Source organism: Theropithecus gelada, chromosome 1 (genome assembly GCF_003255815.1).
Source record: "Theropithecus gelada isolate Dixy chromosome 1, Tgel_1.0, whole genome shotgun sequence".
NCBI classification, from domain to species: Eukaryota; Metazoa; Chordata; class Mammalia; order Primates; family Cercopithecidae; genus Theropithecus; species Theropithecus gelada.
In genome coordinates, this window is record NC_037668.1 from 52,892,192 (window position 1) to 52,910,422 (window position 18,231).

At 48.0% G+C, this 18,231-nt stretch overlaps 1 protein-coding gene across 2 annotated transcripts in view; it reads left to right on the top strand.

Annotated features, from left to right (window-relative positions):
• The window catches only part of MACO1 (macoilin 1), a 71,023-nt gene extending 66,890 nt beyond the window's left edge, over positions 1-4,133 (top strand). For both annotated transcript variants that reach the window (XM_025363730.1, XM_025363737.1), the window contains one exon: positions 2,175-4,133. In XM_025363730.1, coding sequence (XP_025219515.1) covers positions 2,175-2,377 — 203 coding nt within the window. In that variant the 3' untranslated portion in view covers positions 2,378-4,133. The remainder of the gene's footprint in view (positions 1-2,174) is intronic.
• The last annotated feature ends 14,098 nt before the right edge of the window (positions 4,134-18,231 follow it).

An 18,231-nucleotide genomic window follows, 5' to 3' on the forward strand; every position in this document is an offset into this window, starting at 1 on the left:
AGGACCCATGAGCAATCTCAAAATAAATGCAACTGAAATGCAACCTTTTTCTTTTTTATGTATTTTTGTGGTTTTCTTTTTTTTTTTCTTTTTGAGACAGGGTCTCTGTCGCCCAAGCTGGCATGATCTTGCCTCACTACAACCTCTGCCTTCTGGGCTCAAGTGATCCTCCTGCGTCAGCCTTCTGAGTAGCTGAGATTACAGGTGTGAACCACCAAGCCTGGCTAATTTTTGTATTTTTTGTAGAGACAGGGTTTCGTCATGTTGCCCAAGCTGGTCTTGAACTCCTGGGCTCAAGCAGCCCACCCACTGCTGCCTCCCAAAGTGTTGGGATTACAGGCATTAGCCACCACACCTGGCCAGCATTTAAGTTTCTGAAAGACTACTCCTAAGTGTTCTAAGTGCTTTTACATATACTAACCATGTCTTTCTTCTGGTGTCCCTAGAAGACCAGGAAGCTACATAGCATGATGAAAGTCACGTGGGGCTTTGGAACAAAGTGGTCCTGGGTTTAAATCCTGCCCTACCTTTTGAAAACTAAATGACTTTGAGCAAGATACACAACTTGTAGAACTCCAGCTTTCTACTGGCCTGGGCAATAGGGAGCTAGCAATGAAAAAAAAAAAGAAAGATAGACACAGTATCTGCCCTCATGGAACTCATGGTCCAGCAGAGAGATGATGGACACAGATCATCACCAAATGAATAGTTGCCAGAGATTGAAGAATGCTGTAGGTAGGAGTGTACACTTGAAACAGACTGCGTGGAATTGAATCCTGGCTCTGTTGCTAGCTGTATACCTTGAGCAAGTCACTCAACTTCTCTATGCCTCGGTTTCCTCATCTATAAAATGGATAATAATAATTCCCCCATCATGGGGTTGTAAGAAAGAAAAGAGTTAGTATATATAAGCATTTAGCATGCCTGGCATATATGAAGCTCTATGTGTTAACTTTGTCATTGTAAGTGACAGAAAGGGAGTTTAGGGTGTGTTAAGAATCTAGGAGTTAGGCTGGGCGCGGTAGCTCACGCCTGTAATCCCAGCACTTTGGGAGGCCGAGGTAGGCAGATCACCTGAGGTTGGGAGTTTGAGACCAGCCTGACCAACATGGAGAAATCCCGTCTCTACTAAAAATACAAAATTAGCCGGGCGTGGTGGTGCATACCTGTAATCCCAGCTACTCGGGAGGCTGAGGCAGGAGAATCGCTTGAACCTGGGAGGCAGAGGTTGCAGTGAGCCGAGATCTCGCCACTGCACTTTAGCCTGGGCAACAAAAGCAAAACTCCATCTCAAAAAAAAAAAAAAAGAATCTAGGAGTTGTAGGAAGCTAATTTAGACAGGAGGCTCAGGGACAGTTTTGCTGAGGAAGTAGAAACAGAATCCTCAAGTGTTAGCTAGCTTTGCAAAGAAAGCAGGAGACACACAGGACAGGAAGTGGCCTGAGGTAGGCAGGAGCTGACTGGATCAAGAAACTGAAGCATAGTGAGGACAAGTGTGCTGGAAGGCTAAATGGGGTGATGTTGCTAAGGCAAGGGCAAGCAATGCGGGTCCCACCAGTGCTCCCCCAGTGCAGCAGCCACAGAGCTTCCTCTGTTTCCTGTCAGAGAGGCTGGTGGCAGAAGCATATCACTGTGACTGAGTCTGAGGCCTTGGTTATTCTGTATTCCTTGGTCTGACACTCAGAGATAGTCTATCCTCTCAAAAAAATTCCAGCTCAAGAGGCGGAGCCGGAGTTCACAATTACTGGCCCTCTTACGCTGTCATAGGTAACTGCAATGTTCAAAACATGGTTCCTGGAAACTGACTTCTTTACATCAATCACACTTATATGAACAGAATCCCTTCTTAGCTTTAAGCCAAGAATCAGTAAACTGTGACCCATGGGCCAAATCTGGCTTGCCACCTGTGCCTGTACTGCGTGCCCATGAAGAATGGTTTTTACATTTTTCCATGGCTGGGAAGAAAAGATGACAAAGATATTACACTATATATGGCCCATGACACCTAAAATATGTACTGTGTGTCCCATTATAGGACAAGTTTGCCTGCCCCTATAAATCACTGAACCTGGAGCTGTTCACACTGAGCCGAAACTACTCAGGGGTTGGCCCCTGGGGGCATTGTGTTGGGTGAGGCCTCCCTTTTCACTAATGATGGGTCTTTGATCTTACAGGACAAATCCTTCAGAAAGATCAGGAAATCAAGGACCTAAAACAGAAGATAGCCGAAGTCATGGCCGTCATGCCCAGCATAACATACAGTGCCGCCACCAGCCCCCTGAGCCCTGTTTCCCCCCACTACTCTTCCAAATTTGTGGAGACCAGCCCCTCTGGACTTGACCCCAATGCCTCTGTTTACCAGCCCCTGAAGAAATGAAGGCCAGCTGTGTGCTGTGCCCATTCGGTTACCGGAAGGCATTGCAAAGGAGCGTCTCTGGCAGTCAAGATAAAAAAAAAAAAAAAACAGTTTCTCTTGTATTTTGTGGGACTGTATCTGTTGTCATTTTTAAAAAGGGGGGGAAGATAACATCCAAATCTGATTAGAACTGCCCATCAGTTTTTCTTGTAAATTTTTAGAAGACCTCACAGAACTTTACAGTTTATTTTTCTCGGCCAACACATTAAAACCATTCTTGGATTTCAAGTAGCCAACTTTGCCTTTTATGTATTCTTGCATAGTTTCCTCTTGAAGGAAAAAAAAGCAGAGTTTTTGCTTTTCAACCCTTTACGTTTGTTTAGTTTTATTCTTAAATAAGCAAGCAAAACCTGCACATTGGATTCACATGAGATGATAATGAAAACTTTTAGTTTAAGGGTGAAGGGTTAAGTAACCTAACAGAGCTTTGATGTTATAGCTGCATTAAAGAAGGTGATTGTCAATATTACAGAAAACAAAAATGGATTGCCCCTCCAAGGACCAGACAGATTCAAGGAGCATCATTTAAGCTGAGAAGAGACCTAAGTGATGAAACTAGCTGTAAGAATATAACAGGGCTTGTGTTTGAAATATTTATATTCCCATCAGTGTGTTTAGTCCTAGAAAATTGCTAGCAGCAGTCTTCTTCACAGTGCCTTGGGAAAAGACATTTCAAGAGGAAACTTGATAATTTTAAACTCTTTTCCCCCTTTACCGTCATCTATCCTCTATCTGTATCAAGCTCACTGCGGATCCTGCTGTAAAACTAGTGGGTAGCTGGGCTGTCCGTTACCACCACGGCCACATCTCCTGTTTCTTTGAATAGAAAGCACCACAGTGTTTTGCACTTGCCTCCAGTAAAGCGCCCTGGGAAGGGAGCCGGGCAGTGTTTGTGGATGAGAGACTGTAACGATGGCTAATAAAAGCTGCGGGTCTAGGCTTTTTTTTTTTTTTTTTCATTTCATTTCATTTAACTGTGCTTTCTCCACTTTTCATCATCTTGTGTTTGATGATTTAAAAGAAGCTTGACTATTCCTCAGCTCTTGTGCCAAGGAGGGGTTTTGTTTTTGGGTTTTTTTTTAAGACTCTTAAAACTCTGCACAAAGATTTCAGTTTCAAATGTGTATTATACATGGGTAGAAAAGTGTTTGCACAGGCAACTTTTGGAAGTGTTTAAGAATCAGGGTGGGGGTGGGGGGAGGGACTGGGGCGGGGGGCAATGCACAATTGTATTTGGAAACTAGGAAAAATTAAGAAACCAAATAAATTGGTTTTGCTTCCTTGCCATGGATTCTGGAAGGACGTAGTTCTTCTAAAATTTCCTGTTAATTGGCATGTACGTCTCATTTAAAGCAAATTAAGTAGGACAAGCAAGTCAGTAAAATAGAAGTATTAAAAAGAATCATCCTTTAAATCACAGATCTTATTTTGAGATTAAAAAAATACTTCTAGCTTTAGCCAGGTGTGCATGTTGCTGCCATTTTGCATTTTTGAATCATCTTGTGTAACTGTCACCATGAAAGTGTTACTCAGAATTGTCATAGATTTTCTCATCTTTGTGCAAAAACATGGAAAATTGTCACTGACTTTGTGTTGAGGTTTCCCCCATTTTGCTGCCTTTTGGGACACTTCGTTAAATACTGGTCTTGGCTGCATTCTTTTTTTTTTTTTTTTTCCTGTGGGGTTCAAAAGAATAAACATTTTCTTACAGATAAAACTAGTTTTCTGCCTTTTTAACTTTCAGGAGAGCACAGCAAGGTAGATTGCTCTGAGTGGGGCTTAGTGGGTTGCTATCTTCTCATCTCGGCCTGCGTCAGGTGGGGGCCCCCCACACACAGCCGATCCCTGGGTGGGGGGCAGACACAGGATTTGGGGGTGACCCATCAGGATCTCAAGTTGGTTTGGTTTCTGTGCTTAAGACTGTCCATTCTCATTTGTTCTCTCCCTTCTCTGGCATCTGATTAGAACCAAGGCTGACTTGTTTTCTGGTACAGCCCTCGTTTCCTAAGAAAGCAAATTAGGGGTGGAGTTGGGGGGTAGTTGGTGAGAAAATCTTGAGAGCAAATTTCCTTCACCAATGCCTTGCCCTCTATTTTCTAGAGTCTTATTTGGCCACTTAGTGACCAATACTCTATTGGGTTTCCTATCTGCTATAGATCCTGAACTAACTTCCACTTTTATCATCCTCCCTTGTTTTTAGAGGCTTTGTCTGTTTTCATCTTCTGAGAAGCCAACTGCCTCTCTTGGCCATTGTTACAATTGATCTTGGCTCCAGTTTTGGAAAATTTCTAGATAGCCTTTCTGAGTCTTGGCCATCAAGGCTGTTGCAGACACTCCACACTTAATATCATGAGCAGAATTCCCCAGGGGGAACACGTTGGCTTGCCTTGGCTTTTGCCTTTGCCTTCCCTGAAGGAATGTGTCTGCCTACATAACTCTCATTGGCACGTTCTTTTCTACCAACAAAATCTCCAGTAGTTGTCTTTATTTTAGGCCCATCATAAAGCAGCAATTAGCTATGAAAATCAAAAGGCTGTAATCGTGATGAACTAATGGGGACAGACTAGGAGAGAGAGAGAAAACTCAGATCTTCAAGTTTCATTGCTAATTTTTCTTTTTTTTTTGAGATGGAGTCTCACACCATCATAGAGCAGCTCCACATCTCAGTACATAATTTATTACATGCTATAAAGCAGTGTTTGCCATTCTAGATGGTTAAATATTTAGAGGAAGAATGGGCTGAGTGTGTTTTGACTGGCCGAATAACCTCTCTCTATTGACATCTCCCAACTTTACATAAGGAAACAGCTGTCTACGTTCATTCTCCCTGTGGCAATCTCCAAGAGATCCTGTGGAATGAGAATGAACAACTCCTCATGACTCCCAGCCTGCAGGAAGGGCATAATCCTTTTTCCTGCCATCCCTCTCCCCTGCCTGTGTTAATCCGGTCTATGAAGAGCCACCTGGGAGGGCTGAACATTTCTAACAGCTGCTCTCACTGCTGCTTTTGAAATTCACACCACAGCAGAGGGAACTAAAGAGGTAAACCAGAAGCCTACCCCAAAGCCACTGGCCAGAGTAGCTAGGCCTGTTTAGATTAAAGGGCCTCTGAGCCCCATAAATGCCTGGTTATATATGACTCTCAAAGATGCTTACTGCTGAGCTGGCCTCTTCCCAGGCCTCACAGGACCTGCCCAAAGGCATCCCCCTCGTCCTTCATGCAGAGCCCTAGGGCCCAGCCAAGCCCTCCAGACAGGGATGGAAGTCATCTCCCAGCTTTGCCTCCACAGGCTCTGTGACTGCCCTCTACCTCTCTAGGATGCCGTTTCCTCACCTGACAGAGTTGCTATGGAGATTGGGTGACATGATGCAAAAGGGTACCCTGAAAACCATCCAGGGTGCTCCCAGGTGGAAGCGCAGACCTGCCGCAAGGAATCATGAGGAGGCCAGGACCTGGTGAAGAATTCCTGCTTGTGGGGCTCCTCCATCCTTAACAGCCTGACTCCTAAACTCGTGACACTCAAAAACGTGGTCTGCAACTGCAGCCCAGCAGCACTGGTGGCCTGTGTGAGCTTGCGTCTGGCTCTTGCCCAGACCCATCTGAATCTGCATTTTACAAGATGTCAATGATAATTCAGTTGCATATTATTTTAGAAGCCCCATCCTGAGCTGACTTTCCTAACACAAAGACTCTAAACATTGTCACCCCCTCTCTTCTGGTCCAAAAAAAAGCTGATTCACAAGCTTTGAAAATTTAGAATTAAAAATTTGGGCCAGGCTCGGTGGCTCACGCCTGTAATCCCAGCACTTTGGGAGGCCAAGGTGGGCAGATCACAAGGTCAGGAGTTCGAGACCAGCCTGGCCAATATGGTGAAACCCTGTCTCCACTAAAAATATAAAAATTAGCTGGGCATGGTGGTGGGTGCCTGTAATCCCAGCTACTCAGGAGGCTAAGGCAGGAGAATCGCTTGAAATCAGAAGGTGGAGAGGTTGCAGTGAGCCAAGATCGCGCCACTGCACTCCAGCCTGGGCAACAAGAGCAAGACTCTGTCTCAAAAAAAAAAAGAAAGAATTTAATGATGAGGGGCCATGCAGGAGATGAACTCTAAGCCTTACCCCTTTTTACTTATTTTATTATGTTTCCCCACCATTAGAATGTAAGCTCTATGAGGGCAAAGATTTTTATCTACTGCTGTAACCCAGGACCTAGAACAATGACTGCCACATAGTAGTTATTCAATAAATACTTATTGAGTGATTAAGGTTGTAGATTAGACATGTAATCTGAAATACCATGTCTTGATTGAATCAAAGCATCTCTGTAATAGTATTATTAGAATGATGAGCATAAACAGAATTGTTTCTAGAAGGAGAAGGATACATTTGAAGTAACATATTTACTATGACATCTCCCATCTGCCTGTCTCAAACCTTGCTTTTTTGTCAGATTTTCTCTACAAACTCCTGCTTGATTTAGCCAGGTGCAACAAGATTTCCTTACCAGCTAGATGTGCTGCAAACAATCACTTCTCTTGGAAGCCTCGCAGCAGGGACCTGCTGGGGGCCTGTCCATGCTTCACCCCTCTGGAGCCTTAGACTGACTTTCCCAAGAGCCAGTACTGCTGCGTTGTGAGTCAGTGTGGGGGTTTTTCATGTCGACAGCCACTGAGTTATAAAGCATTTCCTCCTGGAAGGCATCTGGGTGATTGAATGTCTCAGAGAATTCCTTTCCATCCGACCAAGGGTGCCACACTTCTTTTCTCTCCTCCCTCCTTGGGCATATTTTAGGTGTTTCTGTTTGTTCTATCTCAACGTTTGCTTTTAGTTCCTGTCTTTTCCTGAGGTTCAAGTCTTATTCCCCTCAGGATGGGCTCTCTAGGGTTCTGAAACCACTCTGCTGTGATACCTTGAATTTTCTCCTAAGAATCCCAGACTTAGCTTCACACACGTGGCAGGGCCTTTTAAACCCCATTCGAAGGAGCCTGGACCGGTTGCTCTGAGAGAGGTCCATTCTGCCGGCTTCCGAGCTCTGCAGCCTTTGGGTTGAGAGAGAGGTGCAGGTGAGTGCGGGCAGGGACCTCCATGAGCCATGCTTGGCCTGGTACCAGCATGTCCTGCATCCTGTTCTTTGCCATTCCCTTCCCTGTCCTCTGCATGGAGGACAGGGTTTTGCTTCTGGAGCCCTAGGCCATGTTGGCACATTTCTCCAGTACCAGGCCCATACTTCCTCAGAACAATCATTCTCAAACTTGTTCACCAGAACAGCCTGAAGTCACCTGCGGAAACAGATTACTGGGTCTGACACCAGATTTTCTCATTCACGAGGTCTGGGGGAGGGCCTGAAAAACTGCATTTCTAACACGTTCCCAAGTGAGGCTGGTCCCACCTTGGGAACCCCTGGGTTGAGCTTGAGGGCTGAGAGCCCTGCGCGAAGCCACGCCCCAGCTGCCACCAGAGGGCACATGCAGCCTGAGCCAGAGGTCTTGTGTCACCTCCAGCTGCCAGCTCCCCACCCGCCACCCAGCAGAGGTTCTTTCCGAAAGATTTCTTTCTAGTTGTAATTTTTGTTATTATGTATTAGGAAGAAGAAACATGGATCTGAACAATAAGGCGGGTTCTCAAAGTCTGTCTCTGACAAATATTAAAGGTCAGATGGATCAGCCTTTTGAAGGTGTTGAATGTCCTGACCTTTAAGAAATGGAACCGGCTGGGGGCGGTGGTTCACGCCTGTAATCCCAGCACTCTGGGAGGCCGAGGTGGACGAATCGCTTGAGCTCAGGAGTTCAAGACCAGTCTGGGCAACATGGGGAAACCCATCTCTACTAAAAATACAAACATTAGCTGGGTGTGGTAGTGTGCTTACAGTCTCAGCCATTTGGGAGACTGATGTGGGAGGATCATTTGAACCTGGGAGGTCGAGGCTGCAATAAACTGAGATCACACCACTGCATTCCAGTCTGGGTGACAAAGTGAGGCTCTGTCTCAAAAAAAAAAAAAAAGAAGAAGAAAAGAAAAGAAATGGAACAAATGGTTCCCACTGGAGGCTTCCAGGGCTTCCATCACACTAAAGTGGGGACTTCCTTTCAGAATATCATAGAATCTTTGTGTATTCAGAACCCAAAAGGCAATTAAGATGATAGGTGATTTTCATTTTCTTATTTACACTTTATATTCCAAATTATCTAAAATTAATATTACTTTTATAACAAAAAATGATTTTTAAAACACATTTTAAATGTAACTAAAAGCCAAAACAACAACTCAAAAATAATAAAAACAAACCCAAAGAGGAACTTGGAGTGAGCAGCTTGGGGTGAGAAGAAAGCCCCCAGCTGGCACTTGTCCCTCAGTTGGTCCTACTGAGGTATCTGCCTAGGGGTAGGAGTCTATTGGGATCACAGTTGGCCAAGTGCTCAAGAAAGTGATTTAGGACCAAGGAATAGATGGTCACCTGTGAGGACGCAGCCTGTCATCTGTGTAAGTCATGTGTTGCTGCAGCTTGTGGCTAACTGTTTGGCTTCAGGCAGCCCAACGCAAGTACAACACTTCAGCCACATTCAGTGCTGATGTTTGCACTGCCCAGGGACTCCCAGAGGCCAAGGGAGTGGGAGCAAAGCCAGAAATAGGAAAATGTAGACATTTTACAGCCTTAGGTTCCTATTTAGTAGCTTCCAGACATATTTTGTTTGATCTGCAGATAATACATTTGAGCCAACATTTAAAAATCGGGAGATTTCACGTTATCCAGATTCTTTTTGTTTTCAGTTCAAAAATCTCAAGCTCTGGCATCTCAGGACTGATATCCCTCTCCAGGCACTGCAGAGTTCAAGAGAAGTAGGGCAGTGGGTCTCAACCCTGGCTCTCATTAGAGTCATCTGGGGAGCTCTTAAAAATGCCCATGGCCAGGGCCCACCCTGAGAGCACCTGATTTAACTGGGTTGGGGAGGAACCCAGGCTTTGTTTGTTTGTTTGAATTCCCCAGAGGTTTCTAATGTGCAGTCAGGATTGAGAAACTGGGAACCAGAGGGTAGTAAGAGGAAGCCTCCATCCTGCTGGGGCCTGGGACCTCAGAGGATGCATGCGGGTGTCTGGGGGCTGGAGCTGGGGCTAGGACTTCAAATGTGTTTAGCTGGCCAAGTGGAGATATGAGCACTTGGTCTCTGCTGTCTTCCCACCTCCCCTGTGGAGACCCTCGTGTCTCTTCTTCCTTCTGGCCCCTGGGCTTCCTTCCAGGCTCTTGTCCTAGATTCCCCTTGTCATCCACATTTATCACACTGTCTGCAAATATAAATTGTTAGCCCTCTCGTTTCCAAAAAGGAATTCTGTTAGCATCACCCCAATTTGTGGTTATTATGTGTTTTCTTATGAGGTTTTTTTTAATGATTATTATTGCAAGGCATAGAAGCTGACTGCGGCCAGAATAAGCCCAAAGAGGAACTGAATGAAAAGGGATGGGGCATGCACATATGGGGCTGTCGAGAGGGCTGAAGAAGCCATATGGGAAAGACAGGAGCCAGCCAGCATGGGCAGTTTGGAGGCAGGAGCTGCTCAGCAGGGCCCAGGGCTGAGTGAGTCCATGTCCAAGCTTCTCGAGTCAAAGTCTTGGGGGGATGGTGGTAGATGTGTGCTACTGCTCCCAATTATCCACTCCATCCCTACAGCGAGGTTGATCCATCCCACTCTACTCAGCGTCCGAGTTGGCGATATAACTTGCATTGGTCAATGGAATGTGAGTGGGCATCACGTGTGCCAGGCGTGGGCAGCCTGAAATGCACCTGAGTGCTTTAGATCAGCCTCTTGCTTCTCTCTGCGGGAGAGGGGCCACAGCTGGATGAGAGGTGAGCCACGTCAAAGCCAGCCCTCAGACATGGGAGCAAAAAATATGTGTTACTCGTCTTAAGTCACTGAGATTCAGGGGCTGTTTGTCACCAGAGCAAAAACTGATATAGACAAAGAGTCCAAGCTTAAGTCATATGTCCTCCCCTTGGCTGAACCTTGGGCTAGAGAACACTAGCTGAGGGAAGGAGATTCAGGGCCCTTTTGTGGTCTGAATGTTTGTGTACCCTTAAAATCCTTATGTTGAAATCCTCACCCCAAGGTGATGGTATTAGGAGGTAGGCCTTTTGGAGGGTGATTAGGTCATGAGGGTGGCTCTGTGGAAGAGGCCCAGGAGAGCCACCTTGCCCCTTCCACCATGTGAGCCATGAGGAGGCACCCTCACCAGACCCCAGATCTACCAGTGCCTTGATCTTGGGCTTCCCAGCCTCCAGAACTGTGAGAAATACAGTTTTTAGTTGTTTAAAAGCCACCCAGTTTATGGTATCTGTTATAGCAGCCTGGACAGACCAAGACAGGCCCCCTTGGCTTCACGGCAGGAGACAGAGCTGTGGCCCCTCCAAGGCTGCACACAGAAACGGGTAGCTTTTTAAAACATTTAACTTTTTCTGAAACAGAGTCTCGCTCTGTCACCCAGGCTGGAGTGCAGTGGCGCAATCTCGGCTCACTGCAACATCCGCCTTCTGGTTTCAAGCGATTCTCATGCCTCAGCCTCCCAAGTAGCTGGAACTACAAGCACCCACCACCACGCCCAGCTAATTTTTGTATTTTTAGTAGAGATGGAGTTCACCATGTTGGCCAGGCTGGTCTTGAACTCCCGACCTCAGGTGACCCACCCACCTCGGCCTCCGGAAGTGCTGGGATTACAGGTGTGAGCCACCACACCTGGCCAGAAACTAGTAGCTTTTACAAAAAAGAAATCAAAAAAGAAATCAAAGTACCACTGGGCTGGAGGGGCCAAGAACTCCACAAATGTTCACCACACCAACAGTTCCAGTGGCCAAAGCTCAAAGCAAAGAGGTTTAGCCTTTCTGCCACGAAGGCCCTTTTTTTTTCTCTCTTCCAGAAGCTCAGTTTCTTAAGGATTTTGCCAACAAACAAAACTAACTATATGCATTAATTCATTACTAATATTGTATTAGTCCAGGGTATAATTGTTCATAGAACTTCTGATTGACCGACATGGCCAGTGGAGCTGCAAACAGTCAATCTTTCAAGTCACCTGTGCAACCTTATCATGGCTTTTTGAAATACCAAAAATAGCCCTAGGAGTATACACTAACGCCTTCCCAGGCCTCTATACGTCTGGGCCCCCAGGTGGGAAGTGACAACTTAGTATGTTCCCTCTCCTGAGAGTGCATCATTCTAGCAGCCCACTGGAAGCCAAAAATGTCCTCAAGAGCCAAAGGAATTGGCCCAGCAGGGGCGCTTCAGGCCTAGTGGCAAGCCTTGCCGCAAATCCTGTGGTTAAGGCTGCGCTGCTCTGCAGACTGACTGGCCCTGACTTCCAGTAAACTGAGTTCCTTGTGAGAGCAGAGGGCGTGTGATGTGAACCCCCCGGGATGCTTTATCAGGTGGACAGAGCTTGGGCCAAATGCCTGCGTTTCCTCATCCGTCAAGTGGAGATGATGATATCCCAAAGGTCACAGGCTTACTGTAAGAACTCCGTGAATTGGGATGTGCCAGGCACTGGGCTGGTTAGTACTTCACCTACCACTTCATTCATCCTCCCTGGGTCTTTTAGGAAGAGACAAGGAGTGCGCTGGGGAGCTTCTTACAAGGATGAAGTGAGCAAATGCATGCACATCTCTATGTGCATAAAATGATGTTTTGTGCATGTGTCTGTCTGCATTCACCCCTCTGCCAGCTGACTCCACCCCACATCCCAGGTGGCAGGGCTTACATCGTTTCTTTCCTGATGACTCCACATTCATAATCTCCAGCTTTGATCTCTCACCTCCTGACGTTTCCACTCACAGCTCATGGGCGTCTCAGGTGCAGTATGGTTTTTTGTTTGTTTGTTTGTTTTTTGAGATAGAGTCTTGCTCTGTCACCCAGGCTGGAGTTCAGTGGCACGATCTTGGCTCACTGCAAGCTCCGTCCCCCAGGTTCGTGCCATTTTCCTGCCTCAGCCTCCCAAGTAGCTGGGACTACAGGCGCCCGCCACCACGCCCGGCTAATTTTTTGCATTTTTTAGTAGAGACGGGGTTTCACTGTGTTAGCCAGGATGGTCTCGATCTGCTGACCTTGTGATCCGCCTGCCTCGGCCTCCCAAAGTGCTGGGATTACAGTCATGAGCCACCACGCCCGGCCAGGTGCAGTATGTTTAAACCCATTCCTTATTTTCCCTCATCCTCCTCGTCTCATTTCATGTCAGCTCCATCCTTCCAGTTGCTCAGACTGTCCCTGGGTTCTCTTTGAGTCTTCTCTTTCTCTCACAGCCCACATCTGACCTGTCAGCATATGGTCAGCTCCACCTACAAAATGTTTCCAGAACTTGCCCGATTCTCACCTCCTGCATGGCTTCCATCCTGGTCTTGCGCACCATCCTCTTGCCTGGACTTCCACAGGAGCCTGCTCACTGTCCCGCTTCAGCCCTGGCCCCACACAGCTTCAACAAAGCAGCTAGAGGAAGCTGTTGGAATACAAGTCAGGTGGTGTCACTCCTGCGCTCAAAGGCCTCCAGTGGTTCCACATCCAAAGGACAGAGTCCTGAGAATGTCCCAGCAGCCTGAACACAGTTCATTCTCCACCTGCCTCTCCAACCTCCTTCCTCCCACTCTCCCTCATGCCTCTTGCTCATTCCGTCAGGCACAGTCCTGCCCCAGGGACTTTGCACTTGCTGCCTCCCCACTTTGGATAAACATTTTATTTTAGAATGATTGTAGATTTACAGAGAATTCGAGAAGATAGTACAGAGTTCCTATAAACCCCACACCCGGTTTCTCCTATTCCTAACACCTTACATTAAAGGTACATTTGGTACAATTCATGAACCAATATTGATATATGGTTAGGAACTAGAGTCCATACTTCATTCGGATTTCCTTAGTTTGTACCTAATAGCCTTCTGCTCCAGGATCCCATCCAGGATGCCACATTCCATTTAGTTGTCATCTTTCCTTAGGTTCCCTTTAGCTGTGACAGTTCCGTTCCCTCTTTTTAGAATGCCTCACTCATTCATTCACCCCTTATGATCTGCACTCAAATGTTACCATCTCAGCTAATCAGACAGTCTATCCCTCTTCTCTGCTTTAGTCTTCTCAGTATTTGGCACTATCATATTTTTATTCTATTTAATTTATATTATTTGTTATCACCATCTGTCGTATTTTTAATTTTACTTTCTTTTTTTTTTTTCCTCAGGCTGGAATGCAGTGGCACGATCTTGGCCCACTGCAACCTCCGCCTCCCAGGTTCAAGCAATTCTCCTGCCTAGCCTTCTGAGTAGCTGGGATTACAGGTGCGTGGCACCACGCCTGGCTAATTTTTTTTCTTTCTTTCTTTTTTTTTTTTTTAGTAGAGATGGGGTTTCGCCATGCTGGCCAGGCTGATCTGGAACTCCTGACTTCAGGTGATCCGCCTGCCTCGGCCTCCCAAAGTGCTGGGATTACAGGCGTAAGCCACCACTCGCTGCCTATTTTTACTTTCTTACTTTGTGGTTTGTCTGTCTCCCCTGACAGAAAAGTCAGCTTCATGAGGGCAGGGGTTTTTATCTCTTTTCACTGCTGTATCCCTGGCACTTGGAATCATGCCTGGCACATAGTAGGTGCTCAATAAATGTTTGCTGAATGAGGGAAGGAGCACTAGGATCTGACTGGCAGCCTCTGGATCCTTTTTCCATCCATAGTCTGCACTCCTGCCTCTCTTCCTCCTCAGAGCCTGCCCAGTCCTGAAGCCACCAATAAGAGAAAAGCTTTCAAAGCTCCTCCCTCGTGCCAGACCCCACGTGCCCTTCTCATTACTCTCACAGCAATCCTTGGGGGTTGGGAGAGTTGCTGTGACCTCACAGGTGAGGAAACTGAGGCTTAGAGAGGCAAGGAACCTTACCCAGGGTCACACAGGCAGGAAGTGGAGAAGCTGGGATTTAAACTCAGGCTGGTCTGCTCCAGGGCCTGGGTGTTTTAATCACAAGATTGTCCTACAAGTCCCCAAGACTGGGTGAGGGTGTCTAGGAAGTCAGGTCCCCCTGGATGTCACCCCCTGCCAGTGTGTTATAGTATCCTGTGGGCAGGAAACACTGAGGCTCTGAGGTGGGGGCTGAAGGGGCTATGAGAAAGGTCACTCTGGGGAGTCCCTAATGCTACCCTTGAATAGCCCCTTCCCCCCACTGCACCCTAGTTTTTGCTCCTGGTATTGGCCACGCAGTTGCCCCATTCCGTTAGAGTGCTGTCTGCACAGCTGCTGACACCTGCCTTCCCCAGCTGTCCAGGAAGGCATTTGAACCTGAGTGACCACTTGCAGCTGCCATGACCAACACCCACCACCCACTCTGGGAGGCCTCACCCTCCAAGGCTTGTACCAGGGCCTTATGTGGCTGACACTCAGCCTGGCTGTAAAGAAGGAGCCTCTGTCCAGTTCTGTCCTCATGGCCTGGAAGCTCTCTGGAGGAGACCCTGAATCTCAATCTTTCCCTCCCACCTCCACCGTCTCTTCTGTACCCCAAAGCTGAGATGGTATCACCAAGGGTTAGGGTTAGGGTTAGGGTTAGGATCTTTTGGTTGCAAGCAACAGAAAACCAAATCAAATGGGATTAAACAAAGGAAGTTAATTGGCTCTTATCACTGAAAACTCCAGAGGGTACAGCGGACTTCAGGAAGAGTGGACAAAGGGGCTCAGGTGTCACTATCAGACCTATTTTCTCCCCAGTCTTGCTTCAGCTATGTCTCCTTTGAGTGTTGGCTTCATTGTCACTCTCTGCCTGGTGGTAAGAAGGTACTGGCAGCCTCTAGTTCTACAGCCAGGTTCCCTCCAATGGTAAAAAAGCAAAAGTCCTAAGAGCCACTCAGACTGACTCTGCCTGGTTCTGGCCACCCCTGAACCAGTCACTGTGGAACATGACACAGACTGGCTTATGGCTGGAACTGGACTTGGGCACCCCATACCCAAGAAAAACCTGGGATATGGTTACCGCAATGGTAAGCAGGGGCTGGACACGAAAAACAAGAGATGCTGCTGACACCTGGGGGAGGCCCGTCCTCACCCACTCAGAGACACGCCCCCTGCCACCGTTCCAGGGAAGTGCGCAGCAGGGTCAGCCTTTGGCTGCCGTCAGTCGGCCAGTCTCCCACATCGCTGGGACTCCTCTTGCCATGTTGCAGCTGGCAGAGGCCTAGCGAGAGGGGCTCTGTGCACGGATTGGCAGTGGGAGAGAGATGTAGGCGAATCAGAACATCACGCAGGTTGGAGAGGGGGCTACCGTGCGCGAGGTGCCTTCTCGTGCTCTGCCTCGGTGGGACCCTCACCTTAGCACCGTGCAGGTGAGGAGGCTGGGCCTGGGCCTGGGCCAAGCTCTCACAGCTACAGGGTGCTGGGTGAAAGGGGGCCTCCTGCACCGGGAGCTCTTGGCTTGTCTCCCCCCAGCAGCTCCCTTGAGGAAGGTGGGGAAGGTCGCAGCTTTGTGCAAAGGGAGCAAGTACACAATGTGGCCACCTCCGTATCCACCCCCTCTTTTCCATCCCGTCACTTCCCATTTCGCCAACCTGCCTGTGGCTGCAATCAACGCTCCCGGCTTGTGGGGGCGGAGCCAACCCACGAGGCCATGCTTCAGGCCCCTGATTGGTTCAGGGGTGGCTGCTTGACTTAATGAGGGCCAATGGGATGCAAGGAGACATTCCACGGCCTTCTGCCAGGGCGGTCTCCCTCTTCCTCCAACAAACATACCTGGACCATGTGGCGCGAGGATATTAAGTTTAAGATGGTGGCAGCAGTTTTTGAGACCTTGCAGACAGAGCTGCTGAAAGCTGCTGGGGGCGCCGCCTCTCGGGTTGTACACGAGGTGCTGAGGTTTTTTGTTTTTATGTATGTATTTATATTTATTTATTGAGACGGAGACTTCCTCTGTCGCCCAGGCTGGAGTGCAATGGCTCCATCTCGTCTCACTGCAACCTCCACCTCCAGGGTTCAAGCGATTCTCCTGCCGCAGCCTCCCGAGTAGCTGGGATTACAGGCGCCCACCACCACGGCTGGCTAATTTTTGTATTTTTAGTAGAGACGTGGTTTCACCATGTTGGCCAGGTTGGTCTCAAACTCCTGACCTCAAATGATCCACCCGCCTCAGCCTCCCAAAGTGCTGGGATTACAGTGTTTTTGACTTTTTTTTTTTTGACAGAGTCTCAGTCTGTCGCCCAGGCTGGAGTGCAGTGGCACGCTCTCAGCTCACTGCAACCTCTGCCTCCTGGGTTCAAGCGATTCTCCTGCCTCAGCCTCCTGAGTAACTGGGCTTACAGGCACCTGCCACTGCACCCGGCTAATTTTTGTATTTTTAGTAGAGACGGAGTTTCACCATCTTGGCCAGGCTGGTCTTGAACTCCTCACCTCGTGATCCACCCGCCACGGCCTCCCAAAGTGCTGGGAGTACAGTCGTGAGCCACCGCGCCTGGCCCGTTTTTGATGTTTTTAGGGTCAGAGTCTCGCTCTGTCACCCAGGCTGGAGGGTGGTGGCATGATCATAGCTCACTGTAGTTTTCAACTCCAAGGTCGAGCCATCCATTCATCTCAGCTTCCCCAGTAGTCAGGACTACAGGCGTGGGCCACTACACCTGGTTAATTTTTCCCTTTTTTTTTTTTGGAGAGCCCGAGTTTCACTGTTATCCAGGCTGGTCTCATAACTCCTGAGCTCAAGCGATCCCCCTGCCTCAGCCTCCCAAAGCACTACTAGGATTATAGGCGTGAGCTACCAGGCCTGGCCCAAGGCACTGAGGTTTGGACTCAGGCTGCCTCCTGCCTCAGCCAGTGATGAGCACTCATCCCTTCTGTGTGCTCACCCACCACAGGCTCTAACACGGGCATCTAACTGCAGTAAACTTGTCCTGAATAAATGAACAGCAGGATGAGTGATGCCTGCCCTCAACTTCCTCTCCCAAATGAGCTACTGAACAGGACTTGTGTCCCCTTCGGTTGCTCCCTCCCCCATCTCAAATGTTTCTCAGCCTCAGTTCCCTCATCTGCATGAGGCGCATAGTAATGGTATCCTAGAATTGTTGTGGGAACTAGAGTTCATATATGTCTGGGACATAGTAGGTACAAATGCCAATTATTATCATTACTATTGGTATTATTTCCCTCCAGGAACTTCAGTTTCCTCAGCTGTGAAACAGCAATTCATTTATTCATTCAACCATGTGCCAGCCATTGTGGTTAAGACCTAGAACAGCAGCAGATGAATGAGTCACGGTCTCTGCTTGGAGGGACTAACCTTCTGGTGTGGCGGACAGTCATGTCAAAACTCAGGCCTGGCACGGTGGCTCATGACTGTATTCCCAGCACTTTGGGAGGCTGAGGCAGGCGGATCTCTTGAGATCAGGAGTTCGAGACCAACCTGGCCAAGATGGTGAAACCCTGTCTCTACTAAAAATACAAAAATTAGCCGGGCACGGTGGTGTGCACCAGTAGTCTTAGCTACTTGGGAAACTGAGGCATGAGAATCGCTTGAACACAGAGGTGGAGGTTGCAATGAGCTGAGAGCCGAGATAATCCACTGCACTCCAACCTGGGCCACAGAGGAAGACTCCATCTCAAAAAGGAAAAAAAAAAGTTAAAACCCAATGGGAGAGCCACAGTATATGTAAAGTCTATGTGGAAGTTAGGCAGCCTGGGGGTGGTGGGCAGCTATCTCCAGAACTGGGCTAATTGAGGGGAAGGGTGAGAGCTGACTCTGTGTCCCTTGCTCTTTCTGGCTTCTCGAGTTGGCATGAAAACTTCTGGGGTGGGCTTCACTGGCTGTTGACTATGACCATACAGACAGATCACCAGAAAGC